The sequence below is a fragment of the Oncorhynchus kisutch genome, linkage group LG11, assembly GCF_002021735.2.
Source record: "Oncorhynchus kisutch isolate 150728-3 linkage group LG11, Okis_V2, whole genome shotgun sequence".
In the NCBI taxonomy this organism is placed as follows: Eukaryota; Metazoa; Chordata; class Actinopteri; order Salmoniformes; family Salmonidae; genus Oncorhynchus; species Oncorhynchus kisutch.
In genome coordinates this window covers 39,444,267-39,460,827 of record NC_034184.2, presented here as the reverse complement: position 1 = coordinate 39,460,827, position 16,561 = coordinate 39,444,267, and the positions used below count along the sequence as shown (strand labels likewise).

The 16,561-nt window shown below is 43.8% G+C and overlaps 1 protein-coding gene across 2 annotated transcripts; it reads right to left on the bottom strand.

The window, feature by feature from the left end:
• Positions 1–3,615: 3,615 nt before the first annotated feature.
• Positions 3,616–16,473, bottom strand: LOC109899705 (GRIN2-like protein). 2 transcript variants are annotated; one of them, XM_020495154.2, is made up of 3 exons: positions 16,305–16,473; positions 8,569–9,170; positions 3,616–6,645 (listed from the first exon to the last, which is right to left on the bottom strand). In XM_020495154.2, exon 3 carries the CDS (start codon positions 6,634–6,636, stop codon positions 5,062–5,064), a length of 1,575 nt encoding a protein of 524 aa, XP_020350743.1. In that variant the 5' UTR covers positions 6,637–6,645; positions 8,569–9,170; positions 16,305–16,473; the 3' UTR covers positions 3,616–5,061. The 2 variants fall into 2 exon arrangements, with proteins under 2 accessions (XP_020350743.1, XP_031691613.1); XM_031835753.1 differs by having other exon boundaries at positions 3,616–6,534; positions 16,305–16,472.
• Between the last annotated feature and the right edge of the window lie 88 nt (positions 16,474–16,561).

The following is a 16,561-nucleotide window of genomic DNA, read 5'->3' as shown; positions in this document are numbered from 1 at the left end:
TTCTTTCAGATTGGTGTCTAATTATATTACTTTCAGGCGTGTACTACTAATATATTAAGAACTATGAAACCTTTACATAATGAATAGTGTCATCTGTCCAGTAAATTCTGGAGGATGCTTTCTTCACTGGTGAGGAGGTATAGAATTACAGAATGCTAAAAATGGAAGCTAACTGCAGGGGTGTGTGTGTGTGTATGCGTGCATGTGCGTGTGTGTGTATGAAGAGGAGCAGACGCGGTAAGAGGAGGGGCTGTGCTGCCTGTTAAAGGTAAGTTGACTTGGATCAGATGGGAAAGAGGTTTTGTTTGATTGTTGTTGACCAGACTGTTTTCTGCCCCGCTTAGGTTTTTCTGTCTCTGTAACTAACACACACCTCCTCTCCAGACGGTGTCAGCATGTCTCTAAAGAAGCGGTGCTATGAACCTCCATCTGTCTCTGAGCTGCTGGAGTTCCTGTTAGCCCACTGACGGACCACCAGCCATTCCTCTCTCCTCTCATCCCTCGCTTGTCTCAGCTCATCCTTCTCTCCTCTTATTCAGCTATCCATCTCGCACACAATTACACACACACACACACACACACACACACACACACACACACACACACACACACACACACTGAAACACAATGGTTACTAAGGTATAATGCTCTGTGTGTCCTGAAGGCTAGGGGTTTGTTTACTGTGCCATGGGCATCCAATGTTCTGGCCCTGGGGTATCTGATGGTCTACAAGAACCTTTCTTTATCTGAGCAGATCCATCGGTCCAAACTCTGGCTTCCTGGAGCAACTCATACAGCTGGACCTCCTCAGGAAGCAGAGGACACAGACGGAAACATGAATGAGAATACACATACACACACACACACACACCATTCTGTATACGTCTGGCCCTTCTTTAAACACTGTGTTAACAAACCTCCAAACAAGCGTCAATGCCATACAACACTCCTTCCGTGGCCTCCAACTGCTCTTAAACGCTAGTAAAACTAAATGCATGCTTTTCAACTGATCGCTGCTCGCACCTGCCCGCCCGACTAGCATCACTACTATGTTGACGGTTCTGACTTAGAATATGTGGACAACTACAAATACCTAGGTGTGCTAGACTGTAAACTCTTCTTGCAGACTCATATTAAACATCTCTAATCCAAAATTAAATCTAGAATCGGCTTCCTATTTCACAACAAAGCCTGTTTCACTTACGCCGTCAAACATACCCTCGTAAAACTGACTATCCTACCGATCCTCGACTTCGGCGATGTCATTTACAAAATAGCCTCCAACACTCTACTCAGCAAACTGTATGCAGACTATAACAGTGCCATCCTTTTTGTCACCAAAGCCCCATAAACCACCCACCACTGCGACCTGTATCCTCTCGTCGGCTGGCCCTCGCTACATATTCGTTGCCAGACCCACTGGCTCCAGGTCATCTATGTCTTTGCAAGATAAAGCTCCACCTTATCTCAGCTCACTGGTCATGATAACAACACCCACCCGTAGCACACGGTCCAGCAGGTATATCTCGCTGGTCATCCCCAAAGCCAACACCTACTTTGGGTGCCTTTCCTTCCAGTTCTCTGCTGCCAATGACTGGAAGGAATTGCAAAAATTGCTGAAGTTGGAGACATATCTCCCTCACTAACTTTAAACATCAGCTATCTGAGCAGCTAACCGATCGCTGCACCTGTACAGCCATCTGTAAATAGCCCATCCAATCTACCTACCTCATCCCTATATTGTTTTTATTTACTTTTTGCTCCTTTGCACACCAGTATTTCTACTTGCACATCATCATCTGCACATCTATCACTCCAGTGTTAATTTGCTAAATTGTCATTACTTCGCTACTACTGCCTATTCATTGCCTTGCCTTCTCACGCCATTTGCACGCACTGTACATATACTTTTTTCTATTGTGTTATTGACTGTACGTTTGTTTATTCCATGTGTAACTCTGTGTTGTTGTTTGTGTCGCACTGCTTTGCTTTATCTTGGCCAGGTCGCAGTTGTGAATGAGAACTTGTTCTCAACTGGGCTACCTGGTTGAATAAAAGTGAAATAAAACATTTCATTAAACACACCTTGCAGTTTCATTTAAAGGGGCAATCTCCATTAGGACATCCATTTTTTAAAAACTTTTAAATTAATTAGATATACCGGATCATATTCCAAAAGATACAGTAAGCTTGTTTTACTCTCTTGATTATAAACAAAAACTGTGTCGCCTCAGAACATGGTTACATTTCTCAAGCTCTCAACTGCAGGTTGAACCTTCCGTAAGTGAAAAATATTTATCATTTTGTGAATTATCCGCTCCAGTGATGTTGTTTTTGAGCTTTACCGCAAGGTAGACAATGAGACAAAACATATTTGAATTCTTTGTAGTGACTGAATTACAGTGTGGCATTCTAAATACCTGACATCAGTGTCACCAGAGTTTAACCTCAGTAATAAAAAGGGGGAAACAGTTTCCTCAATTCAGACTTCATCTAAGAGACATTATCTGGGACATACACTTTATTAGGTAACACCACCCCGTTCACGAAACTCCTTCAGACAGTGAGTCACGTGGCCGTGGCTTGTTGTGTAAATCTGGCAGACAGGTATCGAGGCATTCAGTTACTGTTCGATTTAATGTTAGAATGGGCAAAACCAGTGACCTAAGCGACTTTGAGCGTGGTATTTTACACACGACAGTGTCTAGGGTTTACCGAGAATGGTACGACGAACAAAGAACATCCAGTCAGCGGCAGACCTGTGGTCGAAAACAGCTCATTGATGAGAGAGGTCGAAGGAGAATGGCAAGAATGGTGCAGGCTAACAGGCGTGCCACAAACAGACAAATAACGGCGCAGTACAACAGTGTTGTGCAGAACCGCATCTCGGGAACGCACAAGTCATCGAGAAGCTCCAGTGGGCACGCGATCACCAACAATGGACAATTGAAGAGTTGAAAAACATTGCCTGGAACATGACAGTGAGTTCAGTTAACTTGAGGGGCCTGCGCAGTTCCCAGACCGCAACCCTATAGAGCATCTTTGGGATGAGATGGAACGGGCTGTTCACAGCATGAATGTACCGCCGTCCAATCTGCAGCAACTGCATGATGCCATCACATCAGCATGGACCAACATCCCTGTGGAAAGTTTACAACACCTTGTATATTGCCCCGAAGAATTCAGGCTGCTCTGGATGCAAAGGGAGGACGTCAAACTGGTACTAGATGGGTGTACCTAATAAACTGGTTATGTCCTAATATACATCAGTGGAGGCTGCTGTTGGGAGGACGGCTCATAATAATGGCTAGAATGGAGTGAATGCAATGGTAGCATACACATGTTTGATACCATTCCATTCACTCCATTCCAGACAATATTTTGAGCCGTCCTCCCAACAGCAGCCTCCACTGATATACATACATAACCATTAATACAGGTTTCTAAAGACCTGATAACAGCAGTCATATTCTACTGATAAGGACTGCTATTAAAGTATCATCACACCCTCCACTACAAACCCAACAATGATGAACAGCCTGTGCTATGACCTGAAATGGCAAAATATGATAAAGGAATTGTATTCAAATTATACTATAAAGAACAAAAGAGCCCTTTAATGCCAAGCTTGGTAATTATTTAATACACAATAATAACTTTCTTAAACATTATATTACTGATTTAATGATAAAACAGTTATTCCTGCATTGTAGCAACAGTAAAAGCTACTTTAAATCTGGTTACAATTGATTGAGCAAAATCTCTTTCAAACGCAATATGGAAGTGGAAGTGACGTGCTTCTACACCTGCATTGCTTGCTGTTTGGGGTTTTAGGCTGGGTTTCTGTACAGCACTTTGAGATATCAGCTGATGTACGAAGGGCTATATAAATAAATTTGATTTGATTTGATTTGACATACTTGAAAGGTTTATGAAACTGACCGGCTAGTTGTAACTCATCCATTTTACAATAGGCCTACCAATGCAGCACATTTTTATGGCACAGTAAATTGATAAGATACTGTTACAGTGGTGATAGTTAACCTTTAACCCTCTGGTTAGATACAGTACATGACTAAAACATTGGCTGTGGTTTTGAGACAATCTTCATGCAGACCATATAACACATTAGATCCGTTACCATAATGTTTTTGAGACATATTAAAGTACAGGGTCAAATGCAATAAATGTTCATATGACAATGTTGAAAAATTGAAAGAAAGCATTATTCACAAATAGGCTATTTGGCCTTTTGTTATGTGCATTAATATATTGAATGATATCTGATGAGATTTTTCAGCTTTCTTGATCAACGTTTTCCAGTCTGTTAACCCTTTCTCTATGTCACGGTATTCTCCGCTGCATCACAGTGTTGGATGAATCTTCTGAGATCACAGAATTTGAGGTTAGTTAAGGACTTATTTTATATGCCAGTAGAATGAAGTACTGCTTAATCAGGATTGTGATAACTTCTCTATATTTTCAAAGTGATTATGGGGCAGTAGAAATAATGTGAAAAGAAATGCAAAAAACGAAAACTACTGTATGCTTCAAACATTTCACACATAATTTGATTAAATCCTAGCATTAGAAATGAGAAAGATAGACATATATTTCCAGCCATAGTGATTAGAAGTCTATGGTGTATTGATGCTTTCTGTTGTGTTGTTAATAACTTTTAGCTTGTCTGTTTACAGAAACCCCTAGTTATTCCCCCCTAGTAAATAAATCAACTCTAAATGATAAATAAATAATTGTATCCCTTTGTTTGACTGTTGTGACAGCGCTCTGTTCTATCACTGGGCATCTATGCTGATGATGAAGGTACAATTACGAATGAATTCCATCCAAATACAACCTTTCACTCTCTGTCCTTTCACCTCTTTTATCAATATGATGGTAGGTTCTTGTACACATGCCAATATTCTGACTGACACACAGATGATCTTATTCACTATGTGAGGCAGGTCACACTGTCTCTGGTGTTTTGGGGTCACATTTGATGCATAATAAAGCTGCTGCCAACTTGACCACTAAGCACAGTGTTCAGGTCTCCCCCCGTCAGTCCACAGCCGTGCTGGAGCTTGCGCAGCAGGCTGGGGTCCTGATTGAGCCCATCACCCCGCCCCTCTTCTTCCTGTCGCCGGCGCCAATACTGCTCTTCCTGGACGTGGCCGTATCCTGGCAGGACAGGTTAGCAGCGCGGCCAGCCGTCTCCTTGATCTGCAGCTCCAGGTGCTTTTGGATGGCCAGACCTAGCTCCTCAGGGTCCACAGACGCCCCGTACACCTCCCACGTCATCCCTTCCGCGTCCCACTTCACCTCCTTCACTGGGGACTTCTGGGATGTATCCGTCTCATTCCCGCTCTCGTTCCCATTCTCGTTCCTGTTCTTCTCCACCAGGCAGACCTGGGGGAACACATGGGCCAGGCATGCCTCGTGGATCTTCCCAGTCTGCACCCCCACGTCCCTGAGCTCCCTATGGGATGTCATAGTCCCTGTGTCCCTGGTGGCTCTATTGTTGCTGCTAGGACAACTATTCTCCTGCTGCTGCAGGGCTCCACTAGGGGGCAGAGTGTTGGCCCAGGAGCAGTTGAGGTTGCAATTGAGGTTGCAGCATTGCAGCAGGCGCTTGGCATCCAGTCCTGTCTCACTGCCAGAGGACATGAGACAAGGGAGGGAGATGAGGGTAGGCGCCGGGTGAGGTGGCAGCACCCTCTGGTCCCTGAACTTAGCTTCGGTGCCTGGAAAGCGTGGCATCAACTGGGCAGTGGCGAGGATGGGATGGGGGTGGCAGTACGCCGCAAACGTGTCCTCCAACGCCCCGTGGTGATGGACAAAAGCGCAGTAGCAGATGGCCTCCTCACATGAATGTTGTTGTTGGGTCTCATCGCCGACCTCAGCGGCTGTGTTAGAGGGGCCAGTGGCACCGACCCTGACACTCCCGGCCTGAGGCTGCTGTGTGGGGATGCCTCCTCTACCATTTCCCCCTCTGCCGGTGGTGTTGACAGTGTTGCAGTTCTGGACTTGCATGGGCTGCTTGCAGGCAAACCTGGAGAAGGCCTGAGGAGAGGCATCCTGGAAAAGGTAGTCTCTCCCTGGATACAAGGGGCAGCTGGTCTCACTGCGGGGTGGGGGAGCAGAGACCTCCCTGAGCATGTGGAGGGTATGTGAGTGACTCCTCTGGACAGGCAGGCTGGACAGATCCAGTCCTCTCAGGTCATTCTGGGATGATGACGAGGGGTAAGGCTCCTGGCTCTCTCCGAAGGCTGATAACACGTCCCCGCTGGCTTGGTGACCATGGCTGGTGATGCCCTCTTCATGGTGATGGGCTGTGTAGGATGACTCAGCCATACTGTGAGGGCGAACAGTAGTCCTGGGGTCCACATGTTGTTGGATGGTGTGCTGGACAGCCTGAGTAGGCCCCTGGCTGTCATTCTTTCTGTCTCTGTTAGAGCATGGAGCTGTATGCTCACTGGAGCTCCTCCTGAGTTCCTCCTGCCTCAGGGGACCTGTCAGCCCATCTGCGGAGCTCTGGGAGAGGGGTAAAAAGGGGTCGGTAAAGAGGGCAGAGTCAAGGGAAACACTGCCCTCTGGTGGGTATAACTCAGACACAGGATGCCCACTCTCTGCCATGGGAAAGCCCTGGAACACAATGGAAATTAACAGAGCATCAACAATATGGCTCAGGGATATAAGCTCTTATTGTATGATAAGTAAAGCTAACACAGTTTATGCGTGAGGAGGCCCTGATGAAACCAGTCATCTGGTACCATGCTAATTGCTTCATTATGAGATGAGTCATCATCCTGCTGGGAGTAGTCTAGTGTAATGCCAGACATGACAGCTAGAATTTCACAGTGTTTTTTTTTCTTCATTTTTATAATTGAAGTTGAGTCTAGTCCCAAGTGTTTTCACAGTGTTAGTGTAGTTGTTTTGTTGATTTACAAGAGAGACACAGACATGACCATTTGGTCTCTGCAGCTTAAACGTTAAGGCCTTGATTATCTCTTGTACACAGATTGTGGTGCCAGCCTAAACCAGAGGGTCATTGGTTTTGTCCACTACAGAAGGGGGCATGCCATGAGCAAACTGGTCAGGTATCTCTCACTCACAGTGGCAGAGATTAGGCCGTTCAGATTAGGTCTGGATCAGCCCCTCACTGATCCATAAGATTACAAGAGAAACACAGGATTGTCTATGTCTTCTTTGAGAGCATTAGGGGGTGTCTTCAATGTAGGCTCTCTAAAGCTTTGGTAGTGGATGTGTTAACTTGTGACATGGCGTGATAATACGATGTCGGCTAGAGTGCTGAACCTCAATCACAAAACCTTTAACTTTTAAGTCAAATACCCTTAAATTATATACACACACAATACAGAAATGATCATGTACCTTCTATGGGCTTTTGAAAAATATGCATTTAATTGTCCATTGATCTCTTGTTATTCTACTTTACATATGAGGCCTCTAGGGGCAGTTTAAAAAGCATCACCAATGAGTCTGCTCTACCCTTGGAGCCAAATGCCCCATGGTGGCTCTCCATCCCACCCCAGTCCCATGGTACACCTCCTCGTTATTTACATGTAGGGGCTCTGTGAGGGGCTCTACAGGCTGAATATGAATATTATAATGAATAATGAATATCTGTTACAGTCTTTTTGGGATAACATGCATGATATTGTTAGTCTCATGTTAGTCTCTGTGCATTATGAGTGTATTTATTGAAGGAATCTGTGTTGACAGCTCACAAGCTGAATGTTTTCGCAACATATGTAAATCGTATTGTCTACAGACAAGACAAACCCATTCAATTCAATGTTTACAATGTTGACAGGCAACAGCAAACGCTCAAGTCATTTAATGTCGTGCAATGAAATCACTGTATGGCCTGGTGTCAGTGGGCAAAGTGTTAGCATGCCTTTCTTTAATATTGACTGACTAGCCACATGTTCCTCACAGCTAACAAGCTGCTGCTGATCCGAAGCACGGAGTTGTCTCTCTCCTGTAAATTGGCTACATCTAAGCTGGTTTGAACCAAAGGTCACTTCTGACAATAGACAGATCAGGCAGATGATATGCCATAAAGTGTAGGAACCTGCGTCCAGTCAGTGAAAAATATTGGCGTGCTAACACTTTGCCCGCTGACACTAGAACAAAACACCTGATCTGTGGTAGTCTGAAAATAGAGATGTGAGAAGTCAATTTAATGAATTAGTGGCCTTTTTTATTTTTTACAGTAATGCTCCTTTTTACAATAATATTTCAGAATATACCTCCTCACACAACGCAACAAATGGATATTCTTTCTGCTATGCTATACACACATCTAAATAATAACAATGCCTCAACTATCTGAACTTTGTATGAGACTAGGGACAGCTTGTGACTGACTGCATGTATTGACTCACTCAGGGGCCTACATCAATCCCCCTCCCCCCCCCACCCTACACACACATGCATGCAGTACATACACACGCACACACATGCAAGCCACGCATGCACACACACCCACACACAGAGATTTAACCATTTCATCCTGAAAAGTCTGTTGTAACCCCTGCTTACCTTTCAGGAAGAATATGAGATCCGTGCCTTATGTTCCTTTTCTCTCCTCCTCCTCTCCCTCTCTTTCTCAATCACTCAGTGTCAGAGTCCAGTTATCCCCCAGGATCCCCGGAGAACCCCTGTTAGTCCAGGATGTTGGAAAGGAAAAGGAAAGCGCTTCTCCTTCCCTCACATCCACAGGTGACTCCCCCCCCCTCTCTCGCCACGCACCATCCACAGCGCCCTCCCTTCCACTAGTCTCCTCCTCTTCCTTCTCCCTCCCTCTATCCTGGCTGTGAACAAGATGGAGGGAACCTTGAGATAATCCTCTCTTTCATCTGATTACAAATGAGAGGCTGCGAATCTTTAAATCCCTTTCCAGGAGACAGGGGTAGTGTGTGTGCGAATGTGTGTGTGTGTCTATATGTGTGTGTGTGTGTGTGTGTGTGTGTGTGAGACGTTGTTAGAGATGGGTGGTGGTGGTTGTTTGGCTTTGTGTGTGGTGTACAGGGGGATGGTAGATAGGACTAGGGGATTGGATGGAGAGGGGGAGGGAGAGGGAGAATGATAATGAGGAGATGCACAGATAGTCAGGCAGACAGCGTCATTGTCACTCCGTACACCTGGGAGAAAAAAATGAGACAGAAAAATGCATGAATGGGTGTTATCGAATAGAAGGTTTCATGGCGAAAAAACAGCCGCCCCTCACAGACAGTTAGCCTCTGTCTCTCTCGCATCCTCTTCTCTCTCTCTCTCTCTCTCTGTCTCTCTCCCTCCCACTCATCCTCCTCTCTCTGTCTCTCTCTCTCTCACACACACACACACACACATATATGTACACACCCACGCACACACACATTGTTTTGACTCCTACCTCACCTACTCCTTTACACACTCCCCATCAATCTCGCCCACTCTCCATCACTCTGTCCCTGTTGCTATGGAAACTGCAATACTCAATGGGACTCTGATGAATGTTCATTTTCTATGTTGCTGTGAGGCGACAGACAGCAAAACATGTCAGCCGGGAAACTACAGTGCTCATGGTTGTCAAGTAACAAGAGAACAATCTGATTTTATGTCAATTTTTTGTGCATGGATGTCACATGCCATGGTATGTCTGTGTTTTGCATGACAATTCATTAAAAAGCAGGAATGTAATTCGCTTGAAAAGTCCCATTAAAATGGAAAGTAATGGGAGTATAAAACAGTATTTATTGTAGTTCATACGGCTATGTCACGACTTCCACCGAAGTTGGCTCCCCTGCCTGTTCAGGCGGTGCTCCGCGGTCGTTGTCAACATCCTACTAGCCGCTACCGATCCCTTTTTCGTTTGTCTGTTGGTTTTGTCTTATTAGTTTCACCTGTGTGTATTTTGGTTTAATTAGCTTCCCTATATGTAGTAGTTTGACCCGCCCTTGTTTTGTGCGGGATTGTTTTTTGTTACTCTGTTGGTTGTGGTTTCATGTTTGTATTCTGCGGACTGTTTGTTCCTATTTTTGGGCTGGTCTGTTTTATGCGCCTTGTATGTTGGCGTGACCGTTTTTTGCCGGATTTACCGAAGTTCTCTGCTGATTCCAACCCACCACTCCTAGTAGGCTGTGACAGGCTATGGGTAGAAGTTGCCCTTAAGCACAGATCTAGGATCAGAGTACCCTTCCCAAATCAAACATTAAACATTAGGGGGAACAATGAAAAATGAATGAGGCCTACAGTAAAGGACCACTCCTCACCGCAGTAACAGGTGGAAAATAAAAACAGACAGGGGGTTTGAGTGTAAGACAGAAAATGTGTGATCAAACAAAAGGCAATCATAACAAAGCCTGTCAGACATATCACATTTCTTGTTTTGGTCATTGTAATTGTACATCTGTAGAAGCTCAAATGGAAGAATGATATGTATCTGGCAGAAGGAACACAAATAACCTTTGATCTGGGTAATTAGCAGTGCTTAGTGCATGCTGCTATGTTGAAAATATAGTTTTTTTTGCATTGTTAACCGAGGTGAGGGGAGGGGTTGTGTGTGATTGGATGGGCTACACTTGTGCGTCGTCGGTATTTCAAGTACAGGGGTTGGGATTGTTGTAGTAGAAGTTCTGGGAGGAGGGGAGGGAGGTTGAGTTAGTATTAGGAGCAAAAGTCTCATTACGGCAGACTGAACATCTGGAGAAGGGCAGTACCAGGGATAGACGTGTGGGGATTAAAGGTTAGATTTCAAAGAGAGAGTCAGCGAGGGATGGAGGATTGTGAAAGATTCTACTGGCCAACAGCCTTCACAGCTAAGAACAATGTCAGGGAGGGCTCCTGTACCAATTACAGTAACAGTTTTAGGACCTAAATAGTATCAGGCATAAGGAAGGGTAAGGAGACAGATTGAGACACATTTCATTCATCAGTGAGTTTCTCCAGCTGGCAAACCATATTGTTGCAGACTGAAATGAAATGAGATCCTGTATCATACAACCCTGATAGTATCTCAGCAACAGCAATGCCCTAGCATGGCCGTGATATCTTTCCCAGCATTGTCAGAGACAGGAAAGCCTTAGCTGCATGCATTCAGATATAATTCAGATATAACATGGCTGATACACCCGGCTCACTGAATAGATCCCCTACTACTCCCTGCACACACAAACAACGCTCCAATTCTTTGTCCAAACTATCCATGATCATTTGAATAAGCATTACAAAAACACCTTTTATCAGTTACAGCTAGAACATAACGTTCTCAGAACCATGTGTTATTTTGCATACAACCTTCCCACAACTTTCTAGGAATGGTGAAGGATAGTTGCTTGGCTTTGATACAGTCTCAGCACATTTAAGGAACTTGACAGCAAAAACATTATTTTCTTGGTATTACAAAAAGACACATTGGTTTCCTTACCCTGTAAGTAGTCTCTGGACAAGGTATGACAGCAATCCATGCTTTGGTTTAGTTTCCCTGGCACTGTTTCCACATGTTCATGTTTTAACATTTTGTGGCATAAATCCATTTCAAGTAATGGGACCGATATCAGCATTTTTCGTGCTTCATGTCCAAATCATCCAAAAGTATCAAAAATTGATTGTTAAGCTCAACAAAGTCACTTATAGATGTTTTGAGAATTGCGTGAAAAATGCTAATATCGGTTCCATTACTTGAATGGGATTTGTCCACAAATGCTAAAACATTAGCATGTGGAAACAGTGCCATGGAAACTAAACCAAAGCATTGATTGCTGTCATACCTTGTCCATAGACTACTTACAGGGTAAGGAAACCAATATGTCATTTTGTAATTTGGGTGAACTATCCCTTTAAGAAAACATTCCATTAAAAAAAACAGAAGAAAATGTTTGTAACATTCAGAGAAAGTTCTATGAATGTTATTTAAAAACATGCATTCCTTTCTCAGAACGTTAAGAAAACGTTCCATAAAAACCACAAGAAAACTGAAGTAATGTTCAGAGTACATTCACAGAATGTTATTTAAAAACATGAATTCCATTCTCAGCATCAGCAAAACTCTCTTGTTAAGTGTGTTGAAGTGTTTGCCGTGCCCATTAATTGGTCACAATTGATCTTATTAATGACTGCATTTTCCCTTTGAAATGGGGTCTGTTTGAATACATTAAAATTAACTGCTTTGTATGTGTAAAACAAAATATTGCATGCTAGCTCCATTCTGGTGGCGCAGTGGACTAATTCCATGGATGGAGAATAGATCATTATACGTTTGAATTTGAATTTCACAATAAAAAAAATACATGTGTTTGCATGATTCATGCCTATGGAAATTCATTTCCAAGTGTCCTATCTGTGCTTGGAGTTCAAAAAAGTTAAGCCAAAATAAGCTAGCAGCGTTATTAAAAGTCAGTGAAATGTTTAAAGAAATTATACAAAAACCTCAAAATAACATATAATTTACATTCTCAGAGCATTAATAAAACCTACCAGGAAAATTTTAAAGGAACCAGAATAAAACATTCTCAGAACCTCTCTGCAACATAAAAATAAATGTTCCCAGAACAAGCAAAATGTTCACTTCTGTTCTGAGAACGTTTTTAAAAATGTCAGTTTTACCGGTCAGGAAACGTATGACTTCATTCCAACAACCAATGTGAAACCAAAAACAAACGTTCCCTCAACGTCCAAGGAACCAAATGTGCTAGCTGGGATGGCAATGTATAAATAAACTTTGGAGCAGGCATATCCTGTCAATGCTGTATTTGAATATGCCCCAACAAAGACCGTCATAGATAAAGATACACCATCTCCTCAGAGTTCCATTGGGCTGAAGCAAACACATAGGAGGTGCAGTAGCAGTAAAACATCTATGGTTTGAGAAACTACCAGACAGTTAACATAGTAAGACTAGAAACTTCATAGCACAATTTAAGCGTCAACTATAGGCTAAACCATTTCTCTTGAAAAGAGAAAACTACTAGTGTGATACTAGCACCATCACATATCTGTGCCTTGAATCTCTGACATTATCCATCACAATAAGTCATTCTCCTGGGTCAAGTTTCATGTTACATTTGGTATATTCAGTCAAAATGTTTTCCCCTTGGGGGACAGATTCATCTGCAGGCCTGACCTGCACTCTTCATCTGCAGGCCTGACCCAGCAGTTGTCACCTAAGGGCTCACAGTCACCTTCTCAGGACACTGACTCAGCCGCACCCACACAAGTATATGATGAGACTGTGACATAGGCTACTCACATGCCAACACCAGAGTCAACGCTACAGTCTAGAGACATTGTTGCAGGTTGGCCGCCGTTACCCTACGAGAGATAGGCGGGCACCAAGACGCTTGGACTTGTAAGGTTGAATATAATTGTTGTTCATAATGTGGACAATTTGAGTAGGTGGGGAGGAGATGTGGTGTATTGGGGTTGTCCCATCAGAGCATCATGGGAGTTGGATGTTGGTAGATGATCACGTTCTAGATAAATGGTTGAACTAATTCCTGTCTCATCATTTAATCGTTATAAAGACGTGGTTATGAAACCCACAAGACATAACAGAAAGATTGGCGATGAGTAAGTCTGAACCTACAGGAACTATTTTGTCTGGAAGAAGTCGGTTTTTACAAGTTACATTTTTTTATATCCCGTGGTACAGTCTAAGTTAATGTTAGCACAGCCTATTACTAGCAGAGGCAAATGCAGAGTCTAGCTACCTAAGAAAGCGTGTTAGCATCTTCAGGCATGGAAGAAAAGGATTCGAGATGGATGAAAAGCAGTAAAACGTGATTAAAAACGGAGGAATATACCCAGCTAGTAATGAGGAGTCGGCCCAGAAGCGGCCCTCTTTCGAGGGGCCTGAACTGATTGAATCGGACCGAAATTGGTGTCGGACTCGGTACACCTGGTGACCATGTCAGCGGGCATGTGCCTGGCCCGCCACAGGGGTCGCTACAGCGAGATGGAACAAGGACATCCCGGCCGGCCAAACCCATGCGTCGCCTCACGGGTCTCCCGGTTTCGGCTGGCACGGGTATCAAACCAACATCCGTAGCAACGCAGTTTGCACTGCCTTAGACCGCTGCGCCACTCGAGATGTCCCATATTGTTATAGTCTTTACCAGAGATAAATAACAAAGAACACGCTTTCCTCCACATGCTTGGAAACACTACAGCCAAAATGGGAGCCACTTAGAAAAACTACAACTTATCCCTCATGTTTCCAAAAACCAGCCTGAAACTCTTTCTAAAGACTGTTGACATCTCGTGGAAGCCCTAGGAACTGCAATCAGGGAGGATTTCGCCCTATAATAAATGTGCCAGCCATTGAAATCAGTGTAATGCTGAATTATTTTTGGGGGGTAGTTTGTCATCGGGGTTTCGCCTGCCATTTCAGTTCTGTTAAATTCACAGACATTATTTTAGAGTGTTTTCTATCCAAATCTACCAATTATGTGCATATCCTAGCTTCTGGGCCTGAGTAGCAGGCAGTTTACTTTGGGCACGCTTCTCATCCAGACGTCAAAATACCGCCCCCTAGCACAAAGAGGTTTAACAAGATAGAGGATAGAGAGAGTTTTGTTGATGCTGAGAACTGAATGTTCTCTGAACATTAAAGTTTTCACATGTTTTTTCTGGAAAGTTTTCTTAATATTCTAAGAACAATTTGAGAACATGACTTGAAATAGAACCATGAGGACACCTGTAGGAAACGTTATGCTGAAGTACTTAAATTCCCACAGAAGAACATTGTTTCATAACGTTCTCTGAAACAGTCTGAGAATGTTCCTAGTACACTACCAAAATTGAAATGAAATGTAACCATGTTTTAGGAAACGTTCTGTTAAAGTAATGAAATACTAAGAAAATAATGTTTTTTTTGTCAAGTTCCTCAAATGTGCTGAGAATGTTCCAAAGCCAAACAATTAACCTGCACTGTTCCCAGAAAGTTGTGGGAAGGGTGTATGCAAAATAACCATAGGAAAACCATGCTTTCACCAAACTGTGGACCTGATGAGTTGTACGCCATTCACCTGTAGGAACTTAGCCATTTCTTGAAACAATAGCTGTGGTCCGTTGTCGACAATGAGTTGGAGTGGCCACCTGAACCGGCTGATAGCAATTGGCCAGAGGTTGCCATCATGAGGTCTACTACTGCAGAGAAGTCCATTGAGAATATTGGAGAAGTGTTTAGTCGGTTCAGATTTCCACTCCAACTCATTGGCGACAACGGACCACAGCAAGTGTTTCAAGAAATGGCTACGTTCCTTCAGGTGAATGGCGTACAACTCATCAGGTCCACACCCTATCATCCATCAACCAACTGGCTGGCGGAGAGGTTCGTACAGACCATGAAACATCTCAGGGTCAAGGGACACTGCACCAACGCTAGAACAGTTTCCTGCTATCCTACAGGAACATGCCTCATGCAACCACAAGGGCTTTGCCTGCATAGCTACTCATGAAGAGAGAGCTGCGCACAAGTTCGACCTATTCAAACATCCGAACTCAAAGGAGACAGTCCTACGTCAACAGGAGAGTCAAGTCAAACGTTGTGAACTGAGAGCAAAGGACAGAGCTTTCAATCCTGGAGAAACTGTCTTAGCTAGGAACTACCTCAACGGACCAAAGTGGGTTCCTGCTACAGTCATTGTGCAGACTGGTCCTGTGTCCTACACTGTCCAGACTGCAGAGGATGTTATCTGGAAAAGCCACACAGATCAGTTACTGTTGAGAAAAGCAACACCGACAGAACCACAAGTCGTGAGTGGTGCAGAACTGTTACTAGATAACACCTTGACCCAGCAGTCGTCACCTAGGTGTTTAAAGTCACCTTCTCAGGACTGTTGTTCATAGTGGGGACATTTAAAGTAGGTGGGGAGGAGATGTGGTGTATTGGGGTTGTGCCACAGAGCATCATGGGAGTTGGATGTTGTCATATTGTAGATAAATGGTTGATCTAATTCCTGTCTCCCGGGAAACCCACAAGACAAAACACTAATGTCCATGTTTATGTCCACGACAGCAAACAAAATGAAAGTGCCACATACGCTGCATTTGAGCCCCTGTGCTGTGTACATATAGGACATTCGTACGTGTGCATAAAGGAACAGGACCATATGGTACAACACAGCAAAACATTTGACCTATTGGACACTCTTTGAAACTCTTATCCGCATACAAACCCGTAACAATCTTATATAACCACCTGTCACCGACTGAATGAAGTAATACAAAGCTATGCATGTATGTGGTAATTGGAAGGCATTATAACTTGTCCTGTCCAATTTAATGTCTCGTATTACCTTCATAAAGGGTCAGGTCTGTGTTGTTCCAGTGCTCCTCTCTAGTTTCTTTGTTCTGTTGCTTTAGCTACCTCAGCGTTAGCCACAACACACCTCTATGGCTGTGGAGCTCACACCTGTTCCTGTGAAAACTGTGGATTCGGGGTAACGCGTTCCAAAGTGCACTATTGTTCATTCACAGGTGCTTTTTAGAACTCAGTTCCTTTTTTTCTGGCCCTGCAAACATGCCTACTCACGCAAATCTGAGACACACCTAC

Bases quoted from the DNA above. Each gene is read 5' to 3' on its own strand.
- LOC109899705 (XM_020495154.2), bottom strand. From the start codon at position 6,636: ATGGCAGAGAGTGGGCATCCTGTGTCTGAGTTATACCCACCAGAGGGC.